The sequence below is a fragment of the Rhinolophus hipposideros genome, assembly GCF_964194185.1.
Source record: "Rhinolophus hipposideros genome assembly, chromosome: 2".
Classification (NCBI taxonomy): domain Eukaryota; kingdom Metazoa; phylum Chordata; class Mammalia; order Chiroptera; family Rhinolophidae; genus Rhinolophus; species Rhinolophus hipposideros.
This window is the reverse complement of record NC_138048.1, coordinates 89,503,775-89,529,751: the sequence shown is the minus strand read 5'-3', so window position 1 is coordinate 89,529,751 and position 25,977 is coordinate 89,503,775. Positions and strand designations below refer to the sequence as shown.

General features: G+C 34.7%; 1 protein-coding gene across 1 annotated transcript in view; it reads left to right on the top strand.

The window, feature by feature from the left end:
* The window catches only part of TMPRSS15 (transmembrane serine protease 15), a gene marked incomplete at both ends in the record, with an annotated part of 116,522 nt that overhangs the window by 41,991 nt on the left and 48,554 nt on the right, over positions 1 to 25,977 (top strand). Inside the window, 6 exons of the mRNA XM_081079388.1 lie at positions 8,040 to 8,145; positions 8,439 to 8,589; positions 10,933 to 11,068; positions 18,896 to 18,985; positions 21,126 to 21,251; positions 23,214 to 23,354. Coding sequence (XP_080935514.1) covers positions 8,040 to 8,145; positions 8,439 to 8,589; positions 10,933 to 11,068; positions 18,896 to 18,985; positions 21,126 to 21,251; positions 23,214 to 23,354 — 750 coding nt within the window. The remainder of the gene's footprint in view (positions 1 to 8,039; positions 8,146 to 8,438; positions 8,590 to 10,932; positions 11,069 to 18,895; positions 18,986 to 21,125; positions 21,252 to 23,213; positions 23,355 to 25,977) is intronic.

The following is a 25,977-nucleotide window of genomic DNA, read 5'->3' as shown; positions in this document are numbered from 1 at the left end:
AATTCCTTAGAATTTTCAATATACAAGATCATGCCATCCTGAAACAAAGGTAGGTTTACTTCTGACAAGATGTCTTAGTCCTTTCAGGCTGATATAATAGAATATCACAGACAGGTTGGCTTAAACAACAAAGATTTATTTTTTACAGTTCTGAAGTTTGGAAGTCTGAGGTCAGGGTGCCAGCATGGTCAGGTTCTGGTGAGAACCCTCCTTCTGGTTCACAGAGAATTTCTTACTGTATCTCACATGGAGGGGCAGGGGGGGGGGAGAGAGAGAGAGAGAGAGAGAGAGAGAGAGAGAGAGAGAGAGAGAAGGAGGGAGGGAGGGAGTGAGGGAGAGAAAAGAAGAAAGGTACTGTTCTCCTTGACTCTACCTATAAAGTCAGTAATCACACCATGAGGGCTCCACCCTTTGACTTAATTACCTCCCAAAGGCCCTATCTCCAAATACCACCATGTTGGGGATTAGGGTTTCAACATATTAATTTGGGAAGGACACAACCATTCAGTCCATAGCAGAAGGACAATGGAAGAGCTGATTCTGAAGCATGGCCCTAAAAGAAGGGTTGTGATTTGTAACTACATTTTTCATGTGAATGGGATATTAGAATTAGATTTCTAGTGGGAACATTAACATAAACTCATGGGGAATTATTAGGAGATAAGGAACTCATAGTAGAAAGACCACCCATGAAAATCTTGGAAGTATGTATTCATAATACCAAATATAATTACTGAAAGTTACAAATCTAGAAGTAATCTCACAAAGGAAAATTACAAAAAAAAAGAATAGAAGTTTGTGCATTTAGATAATTGTCTTAGACAAAATCCATTCTACATATGACTTGTTTGTAGGTTACTGATGATACTATGATTCAATTCGAAAAGTACACATGAAATTCTTCCTTTAACTAGGCACAGTTCTAGACATTGAGGACACAGATCACATCACACCACTTCTATGACATCTGTCCAGAACCTCCAAATTAAAATTTTTCCTTTCTATTAATCATTATAATCCCCTCCCTTGTTTTCCTTATCGCATGGCATTTATTTGCTTTCTTATTTGTTTCTTGTCATCACAGTGTTCTTTTCAGGAACAAGAACTTGGCTTGCTATCTTTGAATTCTTAGTTCCTTTTCAGTGCCTGAATCTAATTGATACATATATAAAGTTATTTTTGAATATATGAAGGAATATCTACAACTTTGACTCAATAAGGCATTTCTGAATGAGTGAATAAATTTTACTGACTGAATAAAATTCCTTATGACCAAAATAATCGAAGCACATGTGCATTACAATTTATTACTAATGGCCACTTCTTTTATAAAGAGCAATGTTCTCATTTCTATAAGCTGAAAAGTAAATGGGTGATTTAATGTCAACTGTGAATTATATCTAGTAAGAGGACATTAAAGAGTTAATTTTTTCCTTCAGGTTAGAAATGTATTTGACTAATCCATAGTCTTTAAACAATAGCACCCTTAAAAGAACCAAACATGGTTCATGACAGTGTTTCAACGTGATCAAAATATTTCTTTAAAAAAGTGACTACTTTAAATCTATTTCCTTATTCATCACTAAAAGATCCCTTCAAGTTATTATTTTACTCCGTTATTCAAAAAGCATATTTTTGAGCCCTGGGCCCTATTGAAGGCACTCAAACATATCTGTGAACCAAACGAACCAGATTTTCTGCTCTCGTGGAGCACATATTCTAACAAAAGAAAAACAGAAAATAAACAATATGCATGACAAGTAATTACATTTTGGGGGTATATTGAATGGGAATGAGTACTCTGGGAAAATACAGAGCTTGGTAAAGGCACTGGGGAAGGCAGGTGTTGAGGTGTGAATGCAAATTAAAATAGGGTGATAGGTTTAGGGCTCGTTGAACATATGACATTTGAATCAAAACTTGAAGGAACTGAAGGAGTTAGAAGCGTGGATTATTCCAGACAGAGGGAATAAGCAGAGCAAAGACTCTAAAGGGAGCATGAAAGACTTGTTTGAAGAAAAACCTGGAGGGCACGGCCAGTTGGCCCATTGGTTGGAGCACAGTGCTTGTAACATCAAGGTCGCCAGTTCGATTCCCACATGGGCCAGTGAGCTGCACCCTCCACAACTAGATTGAAAATAACAACTTGACATGGATCTGATGGGTCCTGGAAAAACACACTGTTCCCCAATATTCCCCAATTAAAAAAAATGTATACTCTACATTCGAAAAAAAAAAAAAAGAAGAAGAAAGAAAAACCAGGAGGACACAGCATGGCTAGAATAAGTAGAGCCAGTAGGGTCCAGAAAGTAATGGGTCTTCTATGGCTTTGGGCTTTTTTTTTTCTTCAGTGAAATGAGTAGCTGTGGAAGATTCTTGAGCATAGGAGTGATAGGATTCATGCTGACTGGTAGAATAATTTGTGGAAGAGCAAGAGTGTTATCACAGAGACCAGTGGAAGGCTGTTGCCTAACCCAGAGAAGAGAGCATGGGACTGTCAGATCAATGGGAGCACATTTGGTGAGAAGAAGGTCAGATTCTGCGTATAATCTGAAAGTTAACAGGATCCTGCTACATTAGTTATCAATGTGAAACTATGGGCAAATAAATAGACTGCATAATGGCCAATCCCATTAAACTAAACATGGTTAGTTTGAAATTTATGACATTCATAATCTCATACATAATTAATCACCTTTCAATAAGTTATTTCTCAGGGCCTGATCCTCCATAGATAAATTTGTAACCTTCACAGCTGAAGTGATAATTGCCCCGACGCTCTAAAGAAGGCTGGTCTAAAACAGTCACATAACTTGACCACTTTTTTCCTTTACTATTAAAAAAAGAAAGAAAGAAAAAGTCTCTACCACACTTGGACAAGAGTAGTTAGAGGAAAGTGCAGAAAGCATTTATAGCTATTCACAATGACAGATACCTTTTATGTAGGTGAAATCTTTGATGTTCAAATGAGCATTTTTCTGCTTTAATGTCATCAGAATGAGAGATAATTTCCCTGATATTTGAAGAATATAAGTACATTACAGGAGAGAGGTGGTTTCAGCTTGCCAACAGATTAAATAATTAAAGAAATAAGATGAAACTGACCAAAGTGAAACAGGTTGAAATGTCAGGTAGAGGTTTTAAATAGTTGGGTCAGAAATGGAGTCTCACGAGAAAGTCAGGTAGCAGGAGTTATTATATTTAAAGGGAGACAAGTCAGAGCTGTTCAGAGCCCACCAGAGGCAGCAGTGTAATGAGAATGGATGACAGGGCTTAATAGGTCTTCTCCAACTCTCCTACCATTGATTTCATAATCTACCAGTCGTTTCCCCCCAGGGGCATTTTTCTCCCAACCTGCTTTTTTTTATGTCAGAGCATCCTACCTCTAAAATGAACGAGAATTGAATCTCGCCTGCTGTTCCTCTTATCCATGCAGGGTTTTTCGTTCTCTTTTAAATGACAGGAAAGTCTAAATGAAACACATAAACTCTGAATTAACATTGCTTTGGGAAATAACATCTAAGCCCCTTTTTGAGTTCTGCTGAAGTACTCTCTCCTGGTGGGACACCTGCTCCTAAATCTGCACCATCAAGGCTCAGAGTCTCCCTGTTTCTCTTAGAAGCAAAGGGAATTGGTGGAGATAGCAGCACTGATTTGGGGCAGCATCTTGGGGTGCTCCAAAGTGGCCCATTTGTTCAGAACATTCAGGGAAAAATGAGGTTAGCAATGGGAAATCTTCAGAAGTATAGAGGTCACAAAAGGGCTAGACCAAAGAGAGTGTTTCTTTGTTGGCCTTTCTCCATGAAATCATTGTTGTTTCTAATGCATGGAGGTTAGCATAGTGTAGTAGTAAAGATCATTAAAATAGAAGATCTTAGCTAGGTTTAGATCCCAGCTCTGTCATTTAATCAAGTTACTGTCCCCCTCTGTGCCTCAGCTCCCTTATTTGAAAAGTGGGGTAGATGATAACAGAACCTATTTCAGAGACATGTTAGGAACATTAAGTTGTTATGTTTTTAAAAAATAGAAAAGTGTCTGGCATGTGAAAAGTGCTATATAAATTTTGTTATTATAACAGTTTTTTGTGTGTTGTTTTTTTTTTACCACCCCCCCTCTGGGCTCAGTTTATTCATCAGTAAAAAGAGGTTAACAATAACATCCAACCAGTGGAGGTGTGGTCAGGATTCAGTGAGGCCATATTGATAAAATACTTGGAATCTTAGCATCATGTCCTCTAGATTCATCCACGTTGTCCCAAATGGCAAAATATCCTTCTTTTATATGGCCGAGTAATATCCCATTGTATGTATACACCACATTTTCTTTCTCCATTCACCCATCAGCAGACAGGTTGTTCCCATGGCTTGGCCATTGTGAATATAACAGTTTTATTTTCATGCCATAAGTATTTGATAGACACAAATGGCTGGGGTCCTGTTCTAAGTAGTATGCTAGGGAAGAAAATAGTTACATTGCTCAATTTTCAAAAATACATTGTCTTTTAGGTAACTGTGTTTCATTTAGCATATGAACATTTTATACAATAAGTATAATTCTGGTGTTTTCAAAATAATTGTCTTTATTTCATGTTTCCTGTTATGTTGAGTCTTAGAAAATAATATTACTTTCTAATATTGATAGAACCTGAATTTGGATTATTCCCCAATCTAAAACTCTCAATATTTATCTACTGGTCCATTGATTTTACATATGGACTCACAACTTACCAAGCAATTTATATCACTCTATTTTCTTCTTCAGAGTGATCTCCAAATTTCCAGACAGTTCTACTGTGTCTCCAGTTGTGCTGTCTCTATATCATTATCAAGAGATATCCAGCACTTTTTCTCTTCAATTGGGATGCTAGGGATTGGAGTAGGGTGGAGTAGATTCAGTTCATGGAGAAATAAGCAGAAAAGAGAGATATAATCGACGGAAGTTGTAAGAAAAAGTGACTAAAGAAAGAAGTTCACTGGGTGCTTAGTTTAACAAAATGTATTCAATTTTCTGGGTTTTAAGCTGACCCTTAAAAGGTTATTTCCAAGAGGTCTCAAAGACATTTCAAGAAAGTTGAAGGATTTTAAAATAAATTGTCTTTTCACCATGTATATTCCCATATGGTTATAGAAAACATTTGTGTAACCGTTACTTTTGTGTAGTACCTCAACAAATTTAAAAATGAAAAAACAAGTCAAATAAGTGTAGCATGAATATATATATATAGTGCAACAGGAAATAACATTCAGCTAATCCATATAGAGAATTCAAAAGTGTACCAAGTGTTTTTCTTTTCCCTAAAGTTATAGCAAGTTTAAAAAGTCATACATGGACATAAATATAATACACAACTTTTAAGTGACATCAGAAAAATATACTTGCAACTGAGAATTCAAAAGGAGTGGTCACATCTGATTGGGAAGACCAAGAGAGGTCTTCTCAAAGGAGATGGCAATTTGACTTAAATGACCTCAAAAAATTAGTAGGAATTGACAGGTACAATTGGAAGAGAAAGAGGAATGACAGAAAAATAAGGAGGAAGAGTTATAAAAATTTCTGGGTGTTGAAAAATTAAAATAATTTAATTTTATAGAAGTGCTACATGTAAATAAATGAAATATAAGAACTATGGCTAGACAATGATATTGAATTCATAGTACAGAAAACTCCAACATTGGAGTAAATTTGTACTTGGTTTAGTAGGAACAAAACAGATGGTAAATGATGTTGAATAAGGAATTATTTAGATTGCACAGAGAGAAGCATTACTAAGCAGTGATGTAGGTGATGAAAAGTTCTCATGGGGAGTTAGAGAACCAGAACAATGACATAAATAGTAACCATGATGGTCTGACTTAAGATGTAGTTCCAAATATGAAGTGCCTACTCCTCCACCTGGTGAGTGAGATACTCTGATAGAAATACTGTGTGGACTTCTGGTTTGCATACTCAGAGTGGAACCAACTATAATGAACCCAGGAGGCAAAATTAGAAACAATAAGTGTACAATAACTTACTATTAAAAAGGAGTTTTTTAATCATGTTTGAAATGGAATGGGCTGCCTCAAAATGCAATGATTGCTGGGGCTTAAATAGAGGTTGATCTGGATTAAACAGAGGTTGAGTGACCCCTATAGACAAAGGATGATAGATGAAATTTAATGACAATTGAATAACTAAACTAAGTAAATTTTTTTTGTAAACTACTATTCTCTACTTTTAATAATTTCTTTAATTTTCTAACTTGTTAACTAAAGAATTTAGCTGGTATCACAGAAATATTAATTTATTATTTTACTAGGTTCCAAAACATGTGATTCTATATATTTACTATATTGTATTTTTAAAATTTATTTATGCAAAATTTATAAGGCACTACAGTGCACATAATTATATTTTATCTGGACAATGGCACAAAGCTCATAACATCATGATCTCTTCATCACACTAAAAACCTCTAATATATATTACCGCTTAATGAGTAAACAATAGATTGGCAATATTTCAAATTATAACAAATTGACTATGAACATGCCCAAACATAAGTAAGAGCATGATATGTGCTTATGTTATATAATTGCAGCTAACTAGAAACATTTCTGAATAAGCTAGCCATTTTAATAGTAATTTGTGGCATTCAATGATTTTTAAATTATTTCTTCCCAACTATATTCTAAGAAACTAAAAATATAATCAATTCAAAAGGGATTTGGAGTTGGATATTTAGAGGGTGAATTCTAGAATATCTCCTTTGTATCCATGCTATTTTTTTTTAGTAAGTTGAATAATTAAGCACTATGTAGCTAAAATAAGTATGCATGAAATATTACAGCATTATATAAAAGTAATGTGTGAATATAAAGTTAAACATACATTCTTTTCTATTTTGCAATCTAAATCCAAATAATGTGCATGTATTATATTTATAAAGATATTTGACCATGGTTTCACCCTGATAAAATACTCATTTATTCTGAATACATTTTGCCTTACTGATATAAACATGCTTTGATATATCTATTGCCAGTTCTTGTTCTTACTCTGCGTGTTATAAATAAAGACGTTTCAATTTTATGCACATCATTGCCTATACAAATTCTGTTGGAAAGCACAGGAGAGAAAATGTTTGATTTCAAATAAACACTAAATTTTAGCATTTTATAAAGAATTACACTCCAATAAAATTAGGTTTATCTAATATTTCACTTGCTTTATTTCATATTTTGCTATGATTCTTATTTTCTATCATAATCTATAAACTGAAAACTAAGAATTAAAAACAAATTTAAATTCCCCTAAGAAAATGTTCAAGATGTTCTCACCCCAGTAACCCTTTGCACACTTCAAATGACTCAAGTCATTGGTTGGGATAATGAATTCCAGACCAGAGAGTACTTTATTCAGTAGCTTGAACTATTTAGACAGCTTTTATGTGGAATTGCATGCTACCTGCTTCTCTTTGATCTGATTAGTTATCATGCAAAGGAATATGGAAGATGAAACCATTATAAAATTAGGTAACTTCTTATTTAGAGAAATGCATTATAATCAATAGCAAAAAAAAACTGAGGTCTTTGAAACTCAACTTTGGCTTCCAATCTGTATTTAAATTCTTGCATATATCGTGAGTTATCCCACCAGTATATCTAAATACCCTCAGGGACTGATTGTCTCTAAAGAGCATATTAATCAAAACATCCAATAAATGGGAATTAAAGTGGTATTTGGACATGATAATATAATGAAACAATTATGTGGACTCAGTAATAAGTCAGAGTTTTATATATTCCTAAGTAGGGCTCCAGTTCAAGGTTCATGTTTTATAAACTGAGAGGTCCAGAGTTGAGAAGTGATTTTCCTAAATAACAATGTTATTCCAGAGATGGTGCCTTCTAGGTCTCAGTCTAGTGCCCTTTTCATGCTACCTAAATATATTTTCTTATGTTTTCATCTTAAAGTTGTTCTTTAACTGCTTTTGAATATCTCATATAATGAAAATGCTAACATTTAAGTGAAGTAAAAACTGGTTTGTATTTTTACAGGATTTTACATTTCCACCCCAACGGGACCAGGCGGCAGACAAGAAAGAGTAAAACTTTCAAGTCTTCCTTTAGACCCGACTTTGGAACCAGTGTGCCTTAGTTTCTGGTATGTAGACGCGTGTAGACGCATGTTAACTACCATACTATTTAATGAGTAACATTGCCTGTCTCATGCTGCCAGCTTCAGGTTTTACTGATGTTATCCCAAGTTTTAATGAATTTGCCATTACTTTTCCAATTGATAAAGAAGTAAAATGCTCCCACCCCTTCTCTAGCAACTTCTTCACCCAAGGGAAAAGAGGGTATTTCAAAGACAGTAAAGGATTTCGAAGAACCTGAAAATGCATTTATCCAAATGTTGCAGGAATCCAATCATTTTTTTTCTTGTTTCCAAAATAGGTACTACATGTATGGTGAAAATGTCTATAAATTAAGCATTAATATCAGCAATGACCAAAACATAGAGAAGATAATTTTCCAAAAAGAAGGAAATTATGGAAGAAATTGGAATTATGGACAAATAACAATAAATGAAACAGTAGAATTTAAGGTTGGCAAAATACTTTGTGTTTTACAGTCATATATTTGTATTCTAAAAGTGGTGACATAATTATAGTTTAGGGTGATATGGTAAAAAAATTAATTTAATTTCTGAATATAGCCAAATCACTTTCTCTACTGTCCTAATCTACCTTCCTCTCTCTCTCTCTCTCTCTCTCTCTCTCTCTGTCTCTCTCTCTCTCTCTGTCTCTCTCTCTCTGTCTCTCTCTCTGTCTCTCTCTCTCTCTCTCTCTCTCTCTCTCTCTCTCTCTCTCTCTCTCTCATTTTTAAAATCTTTGAGTGCCTCTTTTTTTATTTATTCATTGACTTATTAAAAAACCACTTATTGTGGGTGGCCAGTTAGCTCAGTTGGTTGGAGATTGGTAATGGTAGCACCAAGGTTGCCGGTTCAACCCCCACATGGGCCACTGTGAGCTGTGCTCTTCTTAAAAAGAAAAAGAAAGGAAGGAAGGAAGGAAGGAAGGAAGGAAGGAAGGAAGGAAGGAAGGAAGGAAGGAAGGAAGGAAGGAAGGAAGAAAAGAAAAGTCCACTTATTGAGGAACAATTTACTTCAGGAAGTTACTACTTATAATGAGCCATAGAATCCATAAAAACCTTGCAGGATGTTTCAGCTTTCTTCAGAAACTTTCTAGCACAAGCTACCCGGGTCTTCCTATGCCCCTATCTAACCAGGACTTCCAACTTTTTACAAATACCACCTACATCAACCCTGTACTTTTCTAGAGAATATCCTTTCCTCTTAGAACATCCACGCCTACCAGTATCTGTCCACCCTGTCCCACTCTGACTTAACTTGCATATATTTCCTTTGTAAACAAATTTTATCAGCTGTATCATTGGGAAGTCTCTGATCATTTATTTCACAGTAGGGTGAATTAACTTTTTAGATAACAGCTTAATGTGTTCGCTTCCTAAGGGTGTTTGCAATTAAAACATAGAATAATAGAGGCAAATAGTTTGACCAAATTAACGATGTTTTAATTGGTATCTTCAGACAAGAGAGTATAACTTTCAGAAGATGTATATTTGGACAGACTTTGTCATCAGCAAAAGCTTCAGTTCTTTCCCAGGACTTGGTTTAAGGCATGCAATAATCAAAAAACCTCATCTGTATTTCTGCCATCTTTCTTATTTTTTCCTGTTTCCTTTTTTTTCTTCCTTCTGATTCTGTCCTTTTTTCTCCATCTTTCTTTGTTTTCCGATAATTCAAGGAAGGGTAAAGGAAATGGAACCTCAAGGGAGCAAAGAGAGAGCAGAAGCAGGTAAGTATGTATTGCAGTGACCAAATATGGCTCAACTCTCTAAACATTTCGTTTTTTTTTAAGTCGTGAAACTGGAGCAACTTTGTCAAAGTTAGCTCATCACACAGAGTGAGAGCATCAAATTCTAATATTTTCACCTTGGCATTGCCACTTGGCTATGATCTCTTGAACAAATCATATTAATTTCTTTGAAAATCGGCTTGCACATACACGAAAGGGAAAACATAATCCTTATTTGGAATAGTGCCTGGCATGAACCAGGTGGAATGAATGAACAAATGAGTGAATGGATGACTGTACATTAATGTTGGAAAAATGAAATGACATAACGTATAACATGTGCCTAGCAAAGCAATTAGCATATAGTAGGTAGTCAGTTTCTGTCTTTTCTCTTGTACACAGGAGAGGATTCAGAAAAGTCCAGCTAAAAATACCCACTGTCCTGAAGAACCTAGTCTATTTCATATGACCACCGGACTTTTCTCTCTAGTCTGCGTCTGCGTCTTCTGGGCATCACCCTCACACAGTATCTCATACCAGCTTCCTGGCTGAATTATAACCAGAACTACCTAGCCCTGAATAATCATATTGCTCTCACATTTTCTCTTGTCTCCTCCTTCTCCAATTTAAATGATTTTATCCGTAGATCATCTCTTCAGGGCTTATATGCTCTAAGAAGGCAAACAGCAACTTGCATGTCTGATATGGCCAGGGAAGAATCTGAGAGAAGTTTGCTCTCCCCTGTCAGATGATGTTGAAGAATAACAGAATTCAATGAAGTATGACAGTATCAAGGGAGAGAGAGAGGAAGAGAGAAAGGAACTGTGAAAATATTGCCTCAGAAGAAAGACATTAGTGAAAATTTAGACTCATATGAAAACAGAATAAGGGAGTTGGGCTCAGCAGAAGGATCTTGAAAATCATGATCCATCAGTATTTCCCTATGCAGTAGATTTCCTTGGATAATTGGAGATAGCAGTACTGATTGTCCAGAGAATATTGGGCAACAAGAAGAATCAAGTCAGGGAACATTAAAGTGGAATCATTTCATACGCCTCTCTGAATTACAGGTTATTTTTACTGCTTTTAAAAACCAGTTCCTGAGTGATATAGCATTGGATGACATTAGCCTAACATATGGGATTTGCAATGTGAGTCTTTATCCGGAACCAACTTTGGTCCCAACTCCTCCACCAGAACTTCCTAGTAAGTAATTTTAACATTAATTTTCCCTAATTAAGTCACAAATCTTTTCAGGTAGGTCTTCCTTTGCCTATTTTTTTTTCTTGTTTATATCTCGGCCTAATACTATTTTTTCACTGGAAATCAAAGATGTTAAAATATAAGTAAAATGGAAGCCAGCAGAATGTTACGTGTTATACATAAACCCATAATGAAAACCACTCAGTACTTTGTTAGGCATCATACTTATGATAATTTTAGTATATTTTCACTTTTGAAAATAATCAAGGTGCTGATTTCCATTTTGTTTTCACTAGAATACAGGCCAGTTCTGTATATGTAGCATGGCCTTTTGGAAAGAAGCTTTAAGATTCTCATAGCTTTCTTAAGGAGTGATGCGAAGATCTAAAGAGGAATTTGGTTAAGCCTGAAACCCACCAAGCCCATTTCCAAAATAATTTAATAATAATGATTGGGCCTGGACTTTGAATATACAGACTTAGCTCACACGAAAGATTTATGTCCTAAATGGTGACTCTGTAAGGTGTTGCTTGCAGTGTGCTCCTTTCACGGAGCCACAGGTGTGTTGCAGCTGAGCAGTGGCCAGGCTTTCTGGTGTCCTATGGGATTTTTAACTCCAAAGAATAAAATGGAGCCTGTGTCTGTGCCCTTGCGTAAAATTAGAAACGTGACATTTCAAAGTCAAAGGGGACATTGCCATTCGTCTTATCGATGTCAAAAGAGGTAATCACACAACGCAGAGTACTAGCCACTCACTTATATGCGGAATCTAAAGAAAAGAATATGTGTATGAACTAATCAGAAACAGTTTTGGGGACACAAAAAAACGAGAGTTGTTAGATGGGCGGGGGGGAGGGGGTTGAGGATGGGGGGAAAGGTGAAGGGATTGGGGGGCAGCTGGTGACCACAGGATGGCCTCAGGGTTTTTTGAGAATTACTTTGGGGAACTTATTCAATAGTGTTTGGGGATTTTGTTGGGTGTCCGATGGACATGTGTCCTGTTTGGGAGACCACCTCAGGGATGCTGTGGATGCCTGGTCATGGCATTGTACACCAGAGGCTGGACATTAATGAATGCCAACTATAATTTTATGTGTATAATGTGATGGCTCGGTGTGAGGTCGGGGTGGTGGTGGATGGGGGGAGGGGGGTTCACAGTGTGAGGGATGTAAAAATAAAATAAAATAAAATAAAACTAAAAAAAATAAAATAAAATAAAAAAAAGAGGTAATCACTTTGTATCACTTTCAGAGTATCAGATTTAACATAAAAAAAACAAACAACAAACAAACAAAAAACATAATGAAAAATGATACCAAACGCCTATTGTCCCTGTATTGGGATGTTTTCACTGCATTGTAGTTTTAATGCAAAAAACACTCTTTTTGTCTTTGGATTATGATGGTTGAAAGCTGACCTGGCTCTACAGCTTTGCTTGTGTGACAAACCTCAGAGATGTTTCGTTCTATCATGGATCTGAACCTACAAACACAGCACTTTTTCAAGTTCCCATTTCCTTCCAAGCACACTTGAAACTCTTCCCATATTCACATCAGCAAATCAATTTGGTGAACCTATCCAAATCTGGTTTTACTCCCAAAACTATATATCCTCCTGCTTTCCAATTTTTAAGCTAAAAAATAAAAAGCAGGCTTTTCAGATGAGTGGCTTTAGCAACCCAAAAGCTCTGAAGATAAATGACTGGTGTCTGAGAACATACAACAAATATGCTGCTGTTAAGATAAGGACAGTAATTACATTGTCACACCAGTCCTGTGATACCATATTGAAAGTGCATTTACATCCCATCAAAACACTAGTTTATAATTACCAGCTTGTGTGTTAACATGTTGAGATCCTTGTAGAGATTATACATAAATTCCTCAATATTTCAAACATTCACTCAAAGTTTACAAAATCTAGTACCTAGGTACAAAGCATTGCAAAATAAATGTAAGATGTAGCAGTAACTATCAATACATGGAAAAAGAAATATAATTCATATAAATAAATATTAAAAGCAATACATAATTATGTGCCCTTAAAAGTAGTAAATTAGAAAAGTAGGTACAGAGGACTTTGGAGAAAAGAGTGTGAAGTGGAGAAGGCTTTAAGGAAGCATTATATTAAGAGACAGAATGACAACCATAAAATTAAAACAAAAGCAGTAAAGTACCATGCATTCTCATGTAATAATGTTGGCCACAAACTTGTGGCAAGAATTGAGTTTCTTGACACTAAACTCTGGATCTCACCTTTGCTTCACAAGTGTCTGTCTGGTTCTTAATATCACATAAATAGATGATGAATAAATATTATTAGATGTGAATTAAGAGCCAATCTCTCTCTCTCTCTCTCTCTCTCTCTCTCTCTCTCTCTCTCTCTCTCTCTCTCTCTCTCTCTCTCTCTCTCTCTCTCTCTCTCTCTCTCTCTCTCTCTCTCTCTCTCTATCTCTCTCGCTCCATTTTGGCTGTATTTTTCTTTTGGTAAAACAAACATTTTGCCAAACAAAAGTTTTATACAAGAACTAAAGCTTGGAAATAATGCTGGGGATGGGGTTGGAGAAAATATTAACATGAACACAATAATTTGGCTTTGTGGCATTGTTTAAAAATAATTGTCTCACTTTATGTTGTAGGTGCCCCAAACCCTACTGTCTATCACATAAACCGTTTTCACGCGAAAACGAAAAACAAATTGTAATTATTAAAATCACTGCTGGTTGATAAATAATTTCTATAGGTACCAAATATTAGCAACATCTTGCTATTTTGATATTTAAAACAACAGGCTTTCTTTGTAATCCTTTATGCCAGCATGTTCTTCTATTCATCAACAAGTGGTCAAGAAGAAAAATTTTCTAGATGGAAGTAACTGTTACATAGGCTCAATATTTTAAAAAGAGCAAATTCTCATTATGTAAAATAGAAAATTTAAGATAATTTTTGTACATAATGTCATACATATAAAATTTTAAATATGATTTCCCATATTAAAACTTTATCGATCTAGTCCATACAGTTCTCATATCTATTCCATTCAAAAAGAGAGAAAAATAATACCTCAATATCAAGGAAGCATGATATCCTTGCATATTTCAATAATAGGGAAATTATGATGGTAAGATAACCCATCTGATTTTAAAATACAAACTTCAGAATTTGCCCAGAGTATGTTTGTTCCAGTTTCGAAATGATTCACTTCAGGGCAATATTTAGCACAGCAGAAAATGTTAATTACCATCAAATGCATTCTGAACAATTTCATTCTAATGCCATTTGCAAATGGTTCAGTGAAATTCTTATTTGTGCAGAGCTTTCCTGGTTCCAGATCACTGATTTGTTTAAGCAGCAATAAAAGAAAACCATGGCTGACTGGCTAATAGCCTTTCTTTAGATCTTATAGAGCATGTAAATAAGAAAATAATCCCAGACAAGTAATTGACTAGAAAAAATCGGTTTCCTCCCTTGTTTCTAGGGATCCACATTGCGCATAGCTTGGGGAAATTAAGTTCAGTTTTCATAACTGTAAGAATTCTATTTTGTGACCTCAGCCTCTGCTGCATCAGCCCTGCAATTGTTGTCCTGTGACATTGGCACAAATTCTTTACATGTGGAGACTGTATCAAGAAATCTTTTAAAAAGTAAATATTTCATTACACAATGTTATGCCAATTTCCAACACAATTGGGATAATTGATGACAAGATATCCACTAAATACTTGTAGAATAGGGATATACAAAAAGAAATCCATATTTTAGGCCCCTGACTTGTTTCTGTGGCTACGGTTAATTAAGACCAAAAATAGGACAAACTATGGTTTTAGCTACTTTAATAGTCACCCTTTTTTGGGTGATTATTAAATTGGTAAGCCATTTTTCATTTCCAAAGACAAAAAGTAGTTAATTTGAAAAGTTTCATAGGCATGACACTATACTTAACCTAAATAATCTAACTTTAGTTCTTCACATGGAAATAAATCAGCATCTATCTCCCTCTCTGTAACTGATGGCTATATTCTAGTAGGGCTGCTTACCTTTCATATTATTGGTGTGACTTGATATTCAAATTCCTACCAAATGACATATTATGGCAATCATATACTTCTGTATCAACGTGTTCTGGGTTATTTTATTTTTTCATCTTTTTTACCTTTATAATGAATAACCTACTTATTAGAGCTACCATTGGCTAGATTGCTTTTAATTACAAATCAAAGTTAGACCACAAAGAATGAAAATTTGAATTGTATTGTCGTAAATTTAATAAAAGTATTACCATCATGGCTGGGTACTATAACTTGTTAATAGAAATGTAAATTTTCAAAACAGAGCACAAAATTTTTATGGGAGATTTTATATTACCACCTAAATTTTTAAAATGTTTTCTGTAATATTGTACAACTATGAATTACTATGATAATGAAAAATAATTGTTGATTTTAAAATTAGCCACTTTTCACATATTTAAAAATCAATGTGAGATATTCTTTGTCAAGCTACATCTATTATTTGCATGAGCACCAATCAAAAACCTTTTTACAGTACCCTTATTTCTTGTTTTACCAAACATACCTTTAATTTGAACCCTCTTATTGTAGATGAAAGCTGGGCTCTCCTTTTCACCGCACACTACCTCCACATTGACACATATCTCATGGACGTCAGAGGCTTAAGCATGGATTAAAAATGACATGCTTCAAGAAATCTATCTAGCTCTGATAACCACTTTGCAAAATACTGCATATTATTTACATAATGTGTGTAGGGAAAATCCCTACCAGCATAGTAAGAAATTCATCAGAATACAAATCTTTTGAGAGAACAGCTCCAAGAAAAAGAAAAATGAAAGTTTAACAACTGTAAATGAATAGAGTTTCCTGTACCAGACAGGCTATTTGACTCTTGTTCTGTGTGTGTGTGGGGGGGGGGAGGCGATGGTTTATCTAATAACACAGCATGACTGTGATATCCAGAATTACATTTCATGAGAGTTTGGCTCCTCTATTAAGAAGCACATGTAACATTTCCACTATAGCCACACCACCATTAAAATAGATTGTGTCATCAGATTTAGAATGGCTGAAAGTGATTTTGTCAATTCCTTACACTCATTTATATACAGAGATAAACTGATATTTCTTATCAGGCCAAAGACCAGAGCTATCTTATGGTCAGTTATTTGATATAGAATTATATATGAAATGCAGCACTTCTTAAGTATTTTAAAGGAATGAATTTCTAAGACGTCTGTTTAATGCAGAAATGCTAAGTAAACTGCCTGTCTTGACAGGCTTAACAGTTACACTTGACAACATTTTAGGTCTGGTTTTGTATTTACTAAAATCCTACCTTCTCATTTACATATACTATAACGTACTGTTAAGTATTCCATTATGTGAAAATGTAATATATTCTCCAAAATGTTGGCTATTTACTATATTAGGAGAATCCGATTTTGAAATTTTCCTATTCCTTGAAGAGAACATCAGAATGATGGTTAAACATCAACAACAAACAAAACCAACAAACAAAATACCTCTGGCCACACTGGCCAAGACTAAACTTGTGAAAACGGAAAAGTTGGTTTTCCCTTGACTTCAGTCTGCACAATTATTTTTGTCCCTGCAGTTACACTTTCCCTTCACAATTAGTCTCATTGAGGATTGAAGGTAGCATTTCATGGCACTTAGAATTATTAAAATTAAATGACTTGTATGTATTGAGAGTTGAGGAGTTGTAGTAGATTCTTCTACAGAAATCTTTGCAAGACGATTAGTAACAAAATCAAAGAGAGTATTAGCTTCAGAGGAAGAGCTGCTATGGGAGCATACAATTCCCTCAGCCTTTCTCTCACCCTTCCCAGTGGAGAACCTGCCCTTATTCCCTATTGTCAGTCTTCCTTTGGGTCAAATATCTTCTTCAGCACCCTGTGTACAGACAGTGCTTTCCTCCTTCTAGATCTATCCCTCCTTGACCTTACTTGTCAGTGCTTTCGTTTATGTTCCCTTCTGTCCTCCTTCTCTTTGCCCATACCCATCAAGAATATGTCATATACCCACCAAGTGCTACTTATTGCGACTCATTCTAACCCTGCCTGTGGCTTGGACTAGATGGTAGAAATGATTCTGAGTTTAATCAACCCAACAGGAGACAGTAACGTGCTGTGGGATGAGTTTGAAACTGAGTTGGAGTTTTGTCTTCGACATTAAGTGAATGTGTACAGCATTAGCAGTAACTGAATATCTCTAATGCTCAAATTGTCTGTTTAAAATAGACATAATAATAGTAATTACCTAATCCATAAATATACATTGAAAAACCAATGTTCAGCATGCCAGGTAATGTGTAGGCACTTTTTTGCAAATTATGTCTGCATTTTATTGGCTTAAAACCCTGAAAATCTCTAATATATATACTATATCTATTTTATAGATGAGAAATCCAAGTCTCAAAAAGACAAATAACTAACTCAGAGAAAAAAATTTAATCTACCAGCTCTAACAATCTTCTTTTTATACACTATAAATTTCCCCAGACGAGACAATGTGTATGGAAACACTACGCAAAAGATAAGATTATTGTAAGAGGTTTTCTTATTCTTGCTAAGCTCATCTGGGTCCAGACCAGCCTGACCCAGGAGGGCATATAAGGTAGACCAGGCCCTAGCACCCTGCAGGGTAGGATAAATTACTATCAAGGAACTGCAATTGCCTCTCTGTCCCATCAGGTACATCATGAACCGAAATGTAAGAGGCTTATCACATACAAATTTGGGAGATGCACATGACTTTCACAGGATCTATATAAATAAGGCAGGTGATACATAAAAGAGGGATCAAAGAAAAGCATCTGACTGATGGCATTGCTGTAGGTGTAGAGACATTTAATTATCACTCCTGCAATCTGATTTCTATCTTATTGGCATTCCAGTACCATATGTTTGTTAATAATAGGAAATATACATACTTATCCCAGTGTTCTATATACTTCAAATTAGGTTACTCTTATTCTTGTGACCTTAAATATAAACCGATAATAAAAATAAGATAGAATTGGGATACTAAAAGTAGTTTATGAATTTTTACATTACTTTAGAATTTTCTTCTAATAAGTAAGAAGATATAAAGTATGTTAAGAATTTCATAAACTTAATGTACCTTGTTAAAGCATCATACTTTTAACTGGAAGACCTGTGCTCTATTTTTCTAATGAATTGCATTAAGCTCAGGCCCAACTGTCTCCTGGACTGCATTGGCTAACAGATCACTCTGCGGCAATTATTAAGCAAGTGGAGTTTCAGCTTATCTCCCTTTCCTGACAGTCAAATGCCTCATTATGTGGGATAGTAAAGTTTCCCCTCTGTCAAAAAAAGTAGAAAAAAGAAAGGGAAAAAAAAAGGCAAGAAATGGCAAGATTAGTGATTTATTAGCTCATTTCATAAGAGAGTGGCAGATATAAGATTTGTTCTATTATAAAGAATCATTTTCTTTTTTACTGCAGGTTGATACCTTACTCATGCAGCCTATTTATAAAAGGTGTGCAGCAAAAAGCTTTTCCTTGACCAAATAATTTTGAAAAATGATGCACACTGCTATACACTCTTGGAGATTCACAAAGAACATAGGAATATTTAACGTTTTGAGATGTTCAATAAAGAGACCTATTTTTCCCTTACTTAAGTTGCAAGGTTTTCTCATACACATACTTTAAAATATATCTGTCAAAACCAGTATTTCAAGAAATGTATTTAATATTTTCTAGCAAACAGTATTATCTCTCTGAAATAAACATTATGTTTCTAATGATTTTTCATTGCTTTCCATTTCAGCGGACTGTGGAGGACCTTTTGAACTGTGGGAACCAAATACAACTTTCACTTCTATGAATTTTCCAAACAGCTACCCTAACAAGGCTTTCTGTGAGTTATTTCTTTTCCAGGCCATGAGAAATAATTGTATATATCAAAGTTTCCTCTGGACACAGCAAAATAGTTTACAAATTCGCCATGTGTGGATATACCTACATTTATGAGATTACTTAGTATAATGATAACAGCAAAAATAACAAGAACAAATTACTAATATCTTTAGCATTGTTTCAGGCCAGGCACTGTGTTAGTGATTAATATACACTATTTCAGTCAATTCTCACAATAACCCTTCATAGCTGGTGCTATTATTATAATTCTCAAAGTCAAAAGTTGAATAAAACCAGTAAGTGAAAGAGCTAGCCTTACTCGAGATACCACTCTTTTAATCACTCTCCTTGATTATACATATAAGGCCTATAGTGTATATAACAAGTTTGCTATTTCATAAAATGAAGTCAGTGAAAAGTATAACCAGCAAAGAATCTATTGTGACAGCTACACCTTTTGTAAATATAGAGTCAATAAAGCAGCTAGAGTAGTGTGATTAGAGTCCCAGTGTAAAACATAAAACATAAAATAATAATCACTAAAAAATATCTAAGTCTAGTGAGAAGATTAGTTAGCTAAAACTGTGCAAATCTCTAAGTCATTATTACTAAATGGAGAAGTTTGTTAGAGTTGCGTTAAAGATGCAGATTCCCAGCCCATCCTACAAAGATCCCACTCCAGCAGGTCTGAGAAACAGATATGTTCTTCCTACAGCCACACCTGATTAGCACCACGGATCTAAATGGGGGATTCTACCAGTGAAAGAAAGCACTAATGACAATGAAAAATGTGTTGTTAGAAAATGCCAATTTTTCTTGCTTCAAATGATCAAGAGATAAGTATCACTTTCATAGAATAGTAGAGTCACTATTATGGGGAGATATCTGATTCAAAAAAATAAACAGCCATTAATCTAATTCGACTTGTTTGGGAAACCAGAGATTATCATCTCCACTTCATATTGAAGACATCTTTTAAACATATCACTTGTACAAAGGAATGATCTAAAAAATCTGAAAACCAGTGGAACATTGAAAGAACAGTTTGGACAAATGTATTATATGTATTGATTTATTCAACAAATATATATTGAGCATTTTACTTGTTAGGTACTGAAATAAGTAAAGAAGAAACACACATTGTTCAGTCTAGATGAAGTTTCAGGCATTACAAAATGCCCACAGTGCTGTTATAATAAGGACAAAGGCAGAATGCTGTGGAGGGACATGAGTTCAGAGGTTAGGAGACGTAACTGTTTCTGGAATCCCCAAGCAAAATTAAATAATGATAACAAACGAAGTTCAGGTGTGAAGGGATTTCACATTATATTAAGTAAGCAGTTTGAATTTTATTCTGAGAACAATGGAGAGACTTCAAATGGTTTCCATAAAAGTAGTGATAAAAATCAAGCTTGCATTTTAGATGAATCCATCTGGCTGTACGATCAGAGATAGATGGGAAGGGAGGCGAGCCATCAGCATCACCAATTAGGAGATGAAAAATAACAGTGACTTAAACTCATAGAGTAGCTATAGAGACTCAGAAGTAAATGGGATCAAGGGATATAGGAGGTAGTATTGGCAAGCCTGGGTGATTGATTGGACGTGGTAGGAGAGAGGAGGTCAAGGAAGATGTGGAGATTTCTGGTGTAGAACACCTGTGAGTGGATGATTAGTGGTGCCATTCACTGAATAATAAAAAGAGAAATAAGTTTTGGAAGGATGTAATTCTGTATTCTCCTTATTACATGTTGACTTTGAGATATATACATCCATACACAGTAAATAATCGGTTAAATTTATCTACTTCTCAAAAAAAAGTGCAGGAAATAAAGACTTGGAAGTCATTACTACATCAATGAAATCATTTTCCTTAAGAGTAAATGAGAACACCCATACAGAACGAGGAAAGGGCCTAGAACAGAATCTAAAGACTAAATTGTTTAAGCAATCAATAAAGAACAAGGAGTGCTTATTGATAGTAAGGCTAGTAATTTTGTTTTGTTTCAAAATGAACTACCAATTTTAAAATGAGGATGAACAAATCTTTGAAAATGATTTGAAATTCCCAAGAGAGTGAAGGTGTTAACAGAAATAAAAAGTGTGTTCTAAGCTAAGTATTGTTCTTTACTACTTTTAAGGTGTTTGGAATTTAAATGCACAAAATGGAAAAAATATACAACTTCATTTTCAAGAATTTGACTTAGAGAATATTGCAGATGTAGTGGAAATCAGAGATGGTGGTGGAGAAGATTCCTTGCTCTTAGGTAAGTCTGTAGTTTAAATATTGTGAAGGCTGTATGGCTCATGACATTGGCCTGAGGGAGAGAGCATTTCTCAATAAATGTAATCACTTTCTTACAACTAGCAAAATGAAAATACAACAGTAAAGTAGCATGCTGTATTTTACATAGACCTTTTAATGTGGAGGCTGTTTGTAATGATAATGGAATAATATTCTTCTTGAGCATTTTTGGCAAACCAGGATTAATATTTTTGAGTTAGCAGTTCCTACCAGCTAGCATTAATTCACTACAATAAGCATCATATCTTGGAGACTAAGAGCTAAGGACACCCATGATGCAGTTTTCTGTGCATCTTGTGCACATCAGATATCCAAAGATAGCTATGAAATCAAGTTTGATTTCATTTCAAACCAACAAATGTGTTTGTTATGCATAATTTTTAAATATGTTTTTAGTTTACATTTATTATTACTTTGATTGTCTGTGTCTTTAGTACTATCTGCTTCTAATAAGTACCTGAGATTGATTCAAAAATTGATCAAAGTCAAGGATTTTCCCTACAATTTATTTTGTATCAATCATTAATTTTTAATAAACATGGGTAAAATGTACTATTCTTGAGGAAATTATTGTACCTAGATCATAAAATACATGTTAACTTAATAAAAATCTATCAGTCAAGTATCATTGCCATGTCTTATGTCTTATACCAATTTTCAAGAAATACCTATCGCTTGAGAAGTCATACATTAAATCACAAAAATGAGCAAAATATGAATTAGGATGCATAAAACAACACACTTTACAAGTAAAAGTGTTTTATCTAACTATGCTTTGGACTCGTATTAACCATCTCCTATAAAATCTGGCCTAATACAATCAGGGTACAATCACATGAACACTGCAATCAATAGCTGAAGACTGCACAGACTGCTATAGACTGAACTTTCTACAGCAATGAAGGGGCAGAGTGGTGGAGAGGGTTCCCCAGCTAGTCTGTTATGTGGATTTCTTCAGCAAATTCACAAAGTTCTAAAACACAAGCTTCCTGGAAGAGGATTTTGAGAAGCCCACACAGGACAAATAAACAATGAAAGAATCAGTGGGCCAGGGGTTAAGGTGAGAAAGAACTGAGGAACTTCAAATTTGACTTTCCTCTATACAGTTATAAAGACATTTTGGGTAGTTCTCCCATTTTTCAGGTTACACTGTCCTTCTAATAAAAACTTCAGTGTTCCCATGATCTAAGAGAAATCATTTTTTATCATTTCACCTTTTATTATTTACTTCAATCACTAAAAAATCAGTAAGAATTCCAAAAGGATCTCAGAATTGTAGTTTTCAAATTTATAGCCAAGAAGTTCTTTTGAAACAGAATTGCTTGCAGAGATACCAAAATATAAATTATTTAGTAATAGGAACATATTTTTGATTAGCTTAAGCCTTTATTGTTTAATAAGAAGTATTTTATGGTTTACAAAACCCCCAAAGCTGAGGGACTAGTGCAAAAAATTTTGAAAACCACCATTTAAGTTTACATTATCTGTCTCTAATTAATCCATCCTTCAGATTAGGTTAATGATTCAAGTCACAAAAAATACCAAATAAATTTGGAAAAGGGAAACTGTAATTTCCATTGTCTTATAAAGATCTTTAAAAGCAGGCAAATACTCATTTTTCTGGGATAACATGAACTTTGAATATAGACGTGCTAAGCCAGAAAATGTTATGAGTAATTAATCACTAAATTATAGAGCTGCAGAAACCTCGAGTAATATTGGAAACGATCAATCAAGAAGTGACTTTCCAAGAAGCAGTGTCCAAAATGTAAAAGAATATACACATTTATTTACATGTGTCTGCTTTTTGAGCAAGCCGTGCTCATGGTATCTCTAGAAGATGGAACTGAGAAAAAGAGTGTATTTCCTTCTAGATTCAAAGGATCATCTCACCGATTGATTATATTGTTTTCTTTTGGAGCAGCTGTATATACAGGGCCTGGTCCAGTAGAGGACGTGTTCTCAACCTCCAACAGAATGACTGTACTTTTTATCACTAATGATGTGTTGACAAAAGGGGGATTTAAAGCCAACTTCACTACTGGTTATCACTTGGGGTTTCCAGGTAAGGGCATTTGGGATTAAATGTTGCATTGTAACTTTTGGAGCAAAACATAAAATCATATTAGGACGCCAAGGCCTAAATACAATTTCAGTGTTTGCATTCCAAAACACTCATTTTTCCTCATCTTAACAAAGATATTTTTCCTTTATATTTGTTTAACCACTACCTGAATGTGTTCAAAGCAGGAAACCACACTGTTTCTCAGCAGATCTATTTGCACTTCTCTGGTGCATAAGAGTTGTGGATTTTATTCACTGAAAATGGCCATTTTAACCATTACAAATAGGATTGTTGGCACTGTGAGGAAGGAGGATGGTCTGTCACATTCCCTTTGCCAAGAGCATTTTCAGAGAACAGCAGGGAGACAGGCAAGTGAGCTGTTTGAATGCCAACAACATCCAATTAAAATATTAACATCATTAACTTCTCAGAGACAAGCGGTATAAAGCCACTGCCATGAAGGATGAAGGAATTTGATGCTGATTTTTGCTAGCATGCACAACCTTCTTATCCTATATTTTTAATTATACCCATAACGTAATCAGCAGGGGTGAAGGGGAGAGTATTGCTTGTCTTTTCATCATGAATATATCTATATCTTTATATTCATATATGATATAACTCTTTGTAGTCAACCATCTGCAGGTAATTCTTTATTGCCCGCTGCTCCCCTTGGACTATGATTTCCCTTATGCTATTGACCACAACTCTGGTTCTCTCTAGGTACAAATATGTCAGGAAGACAAAATACAGGTTACTTCCTCCATCTATCTTTCCCTTCCATAGGAGACTGTGGTCAGGCTGTCCTTAACTAGAATGTCTAGGAAAGAGGGAGGGTTGGAGCTTCGATCCTCATCTGGTCTATTTTCTAATCCCAGATCCATCTGTGCAAATATCTGTTCCTCCAGTTACAATTGGCCTAGACCTTTGACTATTGCAGAAAGTTGTACCCTTTCAGTTTTACAGCAAATATGGAAGATGACTTGTATCTTGTCTACCCCTTGGCCCTTAATAGAAGCCATAACAATTGTCAGAATCTATAATAGACATGCAAAAAAACCCACAAAACCACAATTTGAAAATAATAAGCATTTCCAAAGAAAGAGAACTAATCAAAACTAACAATAAAAGGTATAATAGGGAAAAATATATATACCAGGGTGCCAAAAAAATATATACACATGACTTGTATTTATCTATTGTTATCAGTATATATTGAGTATCACAATTTTAATACATGTTTGTTTGTTTGTTTTTTAAATGTGTATACATTTTTTGGCACCCTCTGTATATAATTACTGGATCTGATGAAAGTGACCTAAATATCATGAAGTCTTACAGTTTGCTATAAAAAAATTAATGAACAGAAATCAATGTTATAATGTTTCCTGTTTAAATTTTTAAATTTCAAGAGGAAAAAAATCTTTGCAAGGTTTTTAAGCAGGATAAATATAATCACTTTTCAAAGGTGTTAAAAATCAGACTATGTTTATGTTTTACTCATTTCATGATGAATAATTAAAAACAGATATTTATAAGTTTTTGAGGAGAAACCACTGCAATAAAAAAATGTATGGCCATCAGTATCATTCATATTTGAATGCAATAGAATTATGTGCTAAGTTCTGCAAAGTATCTTAAAATAGAGCAAGCAAATACATAATACCTATTCTACTGCAGGGGAGAGCCTCCCAATTTTTTTCCAAGAATGATGTCATGGAAATAACTTTTGAAAGAAGTATATTTTTCATAGAAATGTAGATGAACAGTAAAACCAACTGAACTAAGATAAAAAAAAAACGTAGCTTTAACCAATAAGGGAGTGAATTTATTCATAAAATCCAATTGAAATAATCATTCCACCACTTGCAAAAGAGAAAGCATCTTAAAACAAAATTTTAGAGAAATAATAGGTTACCACACCTATATTTTAAATTGTAAATGAGGAGGGAAGAAAGAAGTGGAAAAATAAGTTGTACAAAGGCAGACAGCAACAAATGTCTTCCATCAAAAATATTAGTTACTGGTTTTTATGAGATTCTAGTAATTAGATAAATGCAATATCAACGATTTCAAAAAGCATTACAGGCAATTTCTATTCAAGATAAACGTCGAAAGAACATAATCTATGGCTCCCAACACACAAAAGATGCCAGATTTATGGTGTATGGATTGTTTATAATTGTTTGCCCTGTCACTAGATTTCAGCTACTACTATGATGATTTTACTTAGGAAATAAAACATTTAGAGAAAATTCCCTTGGTTGGAGTTAGAATGGATTCTTCCCCAACCATCACTGTGTGGTGAATATGCTGAGAATGTGGTTTTACTATCTTCCTGGATATGGTATAGATGCTGCTGGGAGTAGAAAACTGAGTGATTGAGTCATCATCAGCACAATCTTCTCCCAGGGAGATTTTTACACACAAAAAAAAACTGAAAAGCAATTACAGAAACAGGGAATTGGCAGTGGAAGATAGTCAAGCTGGTCATGGAAAGAGAAGTTGGGCACACATATTTGTTTATATTGGTGCTCTCCTTTACTGGTCATTTTGGAAAAAGAATAAAAAGGATATCATAAATGTTCAGCGTTTATGCGCTGCATTTATCTTCTGAGATATT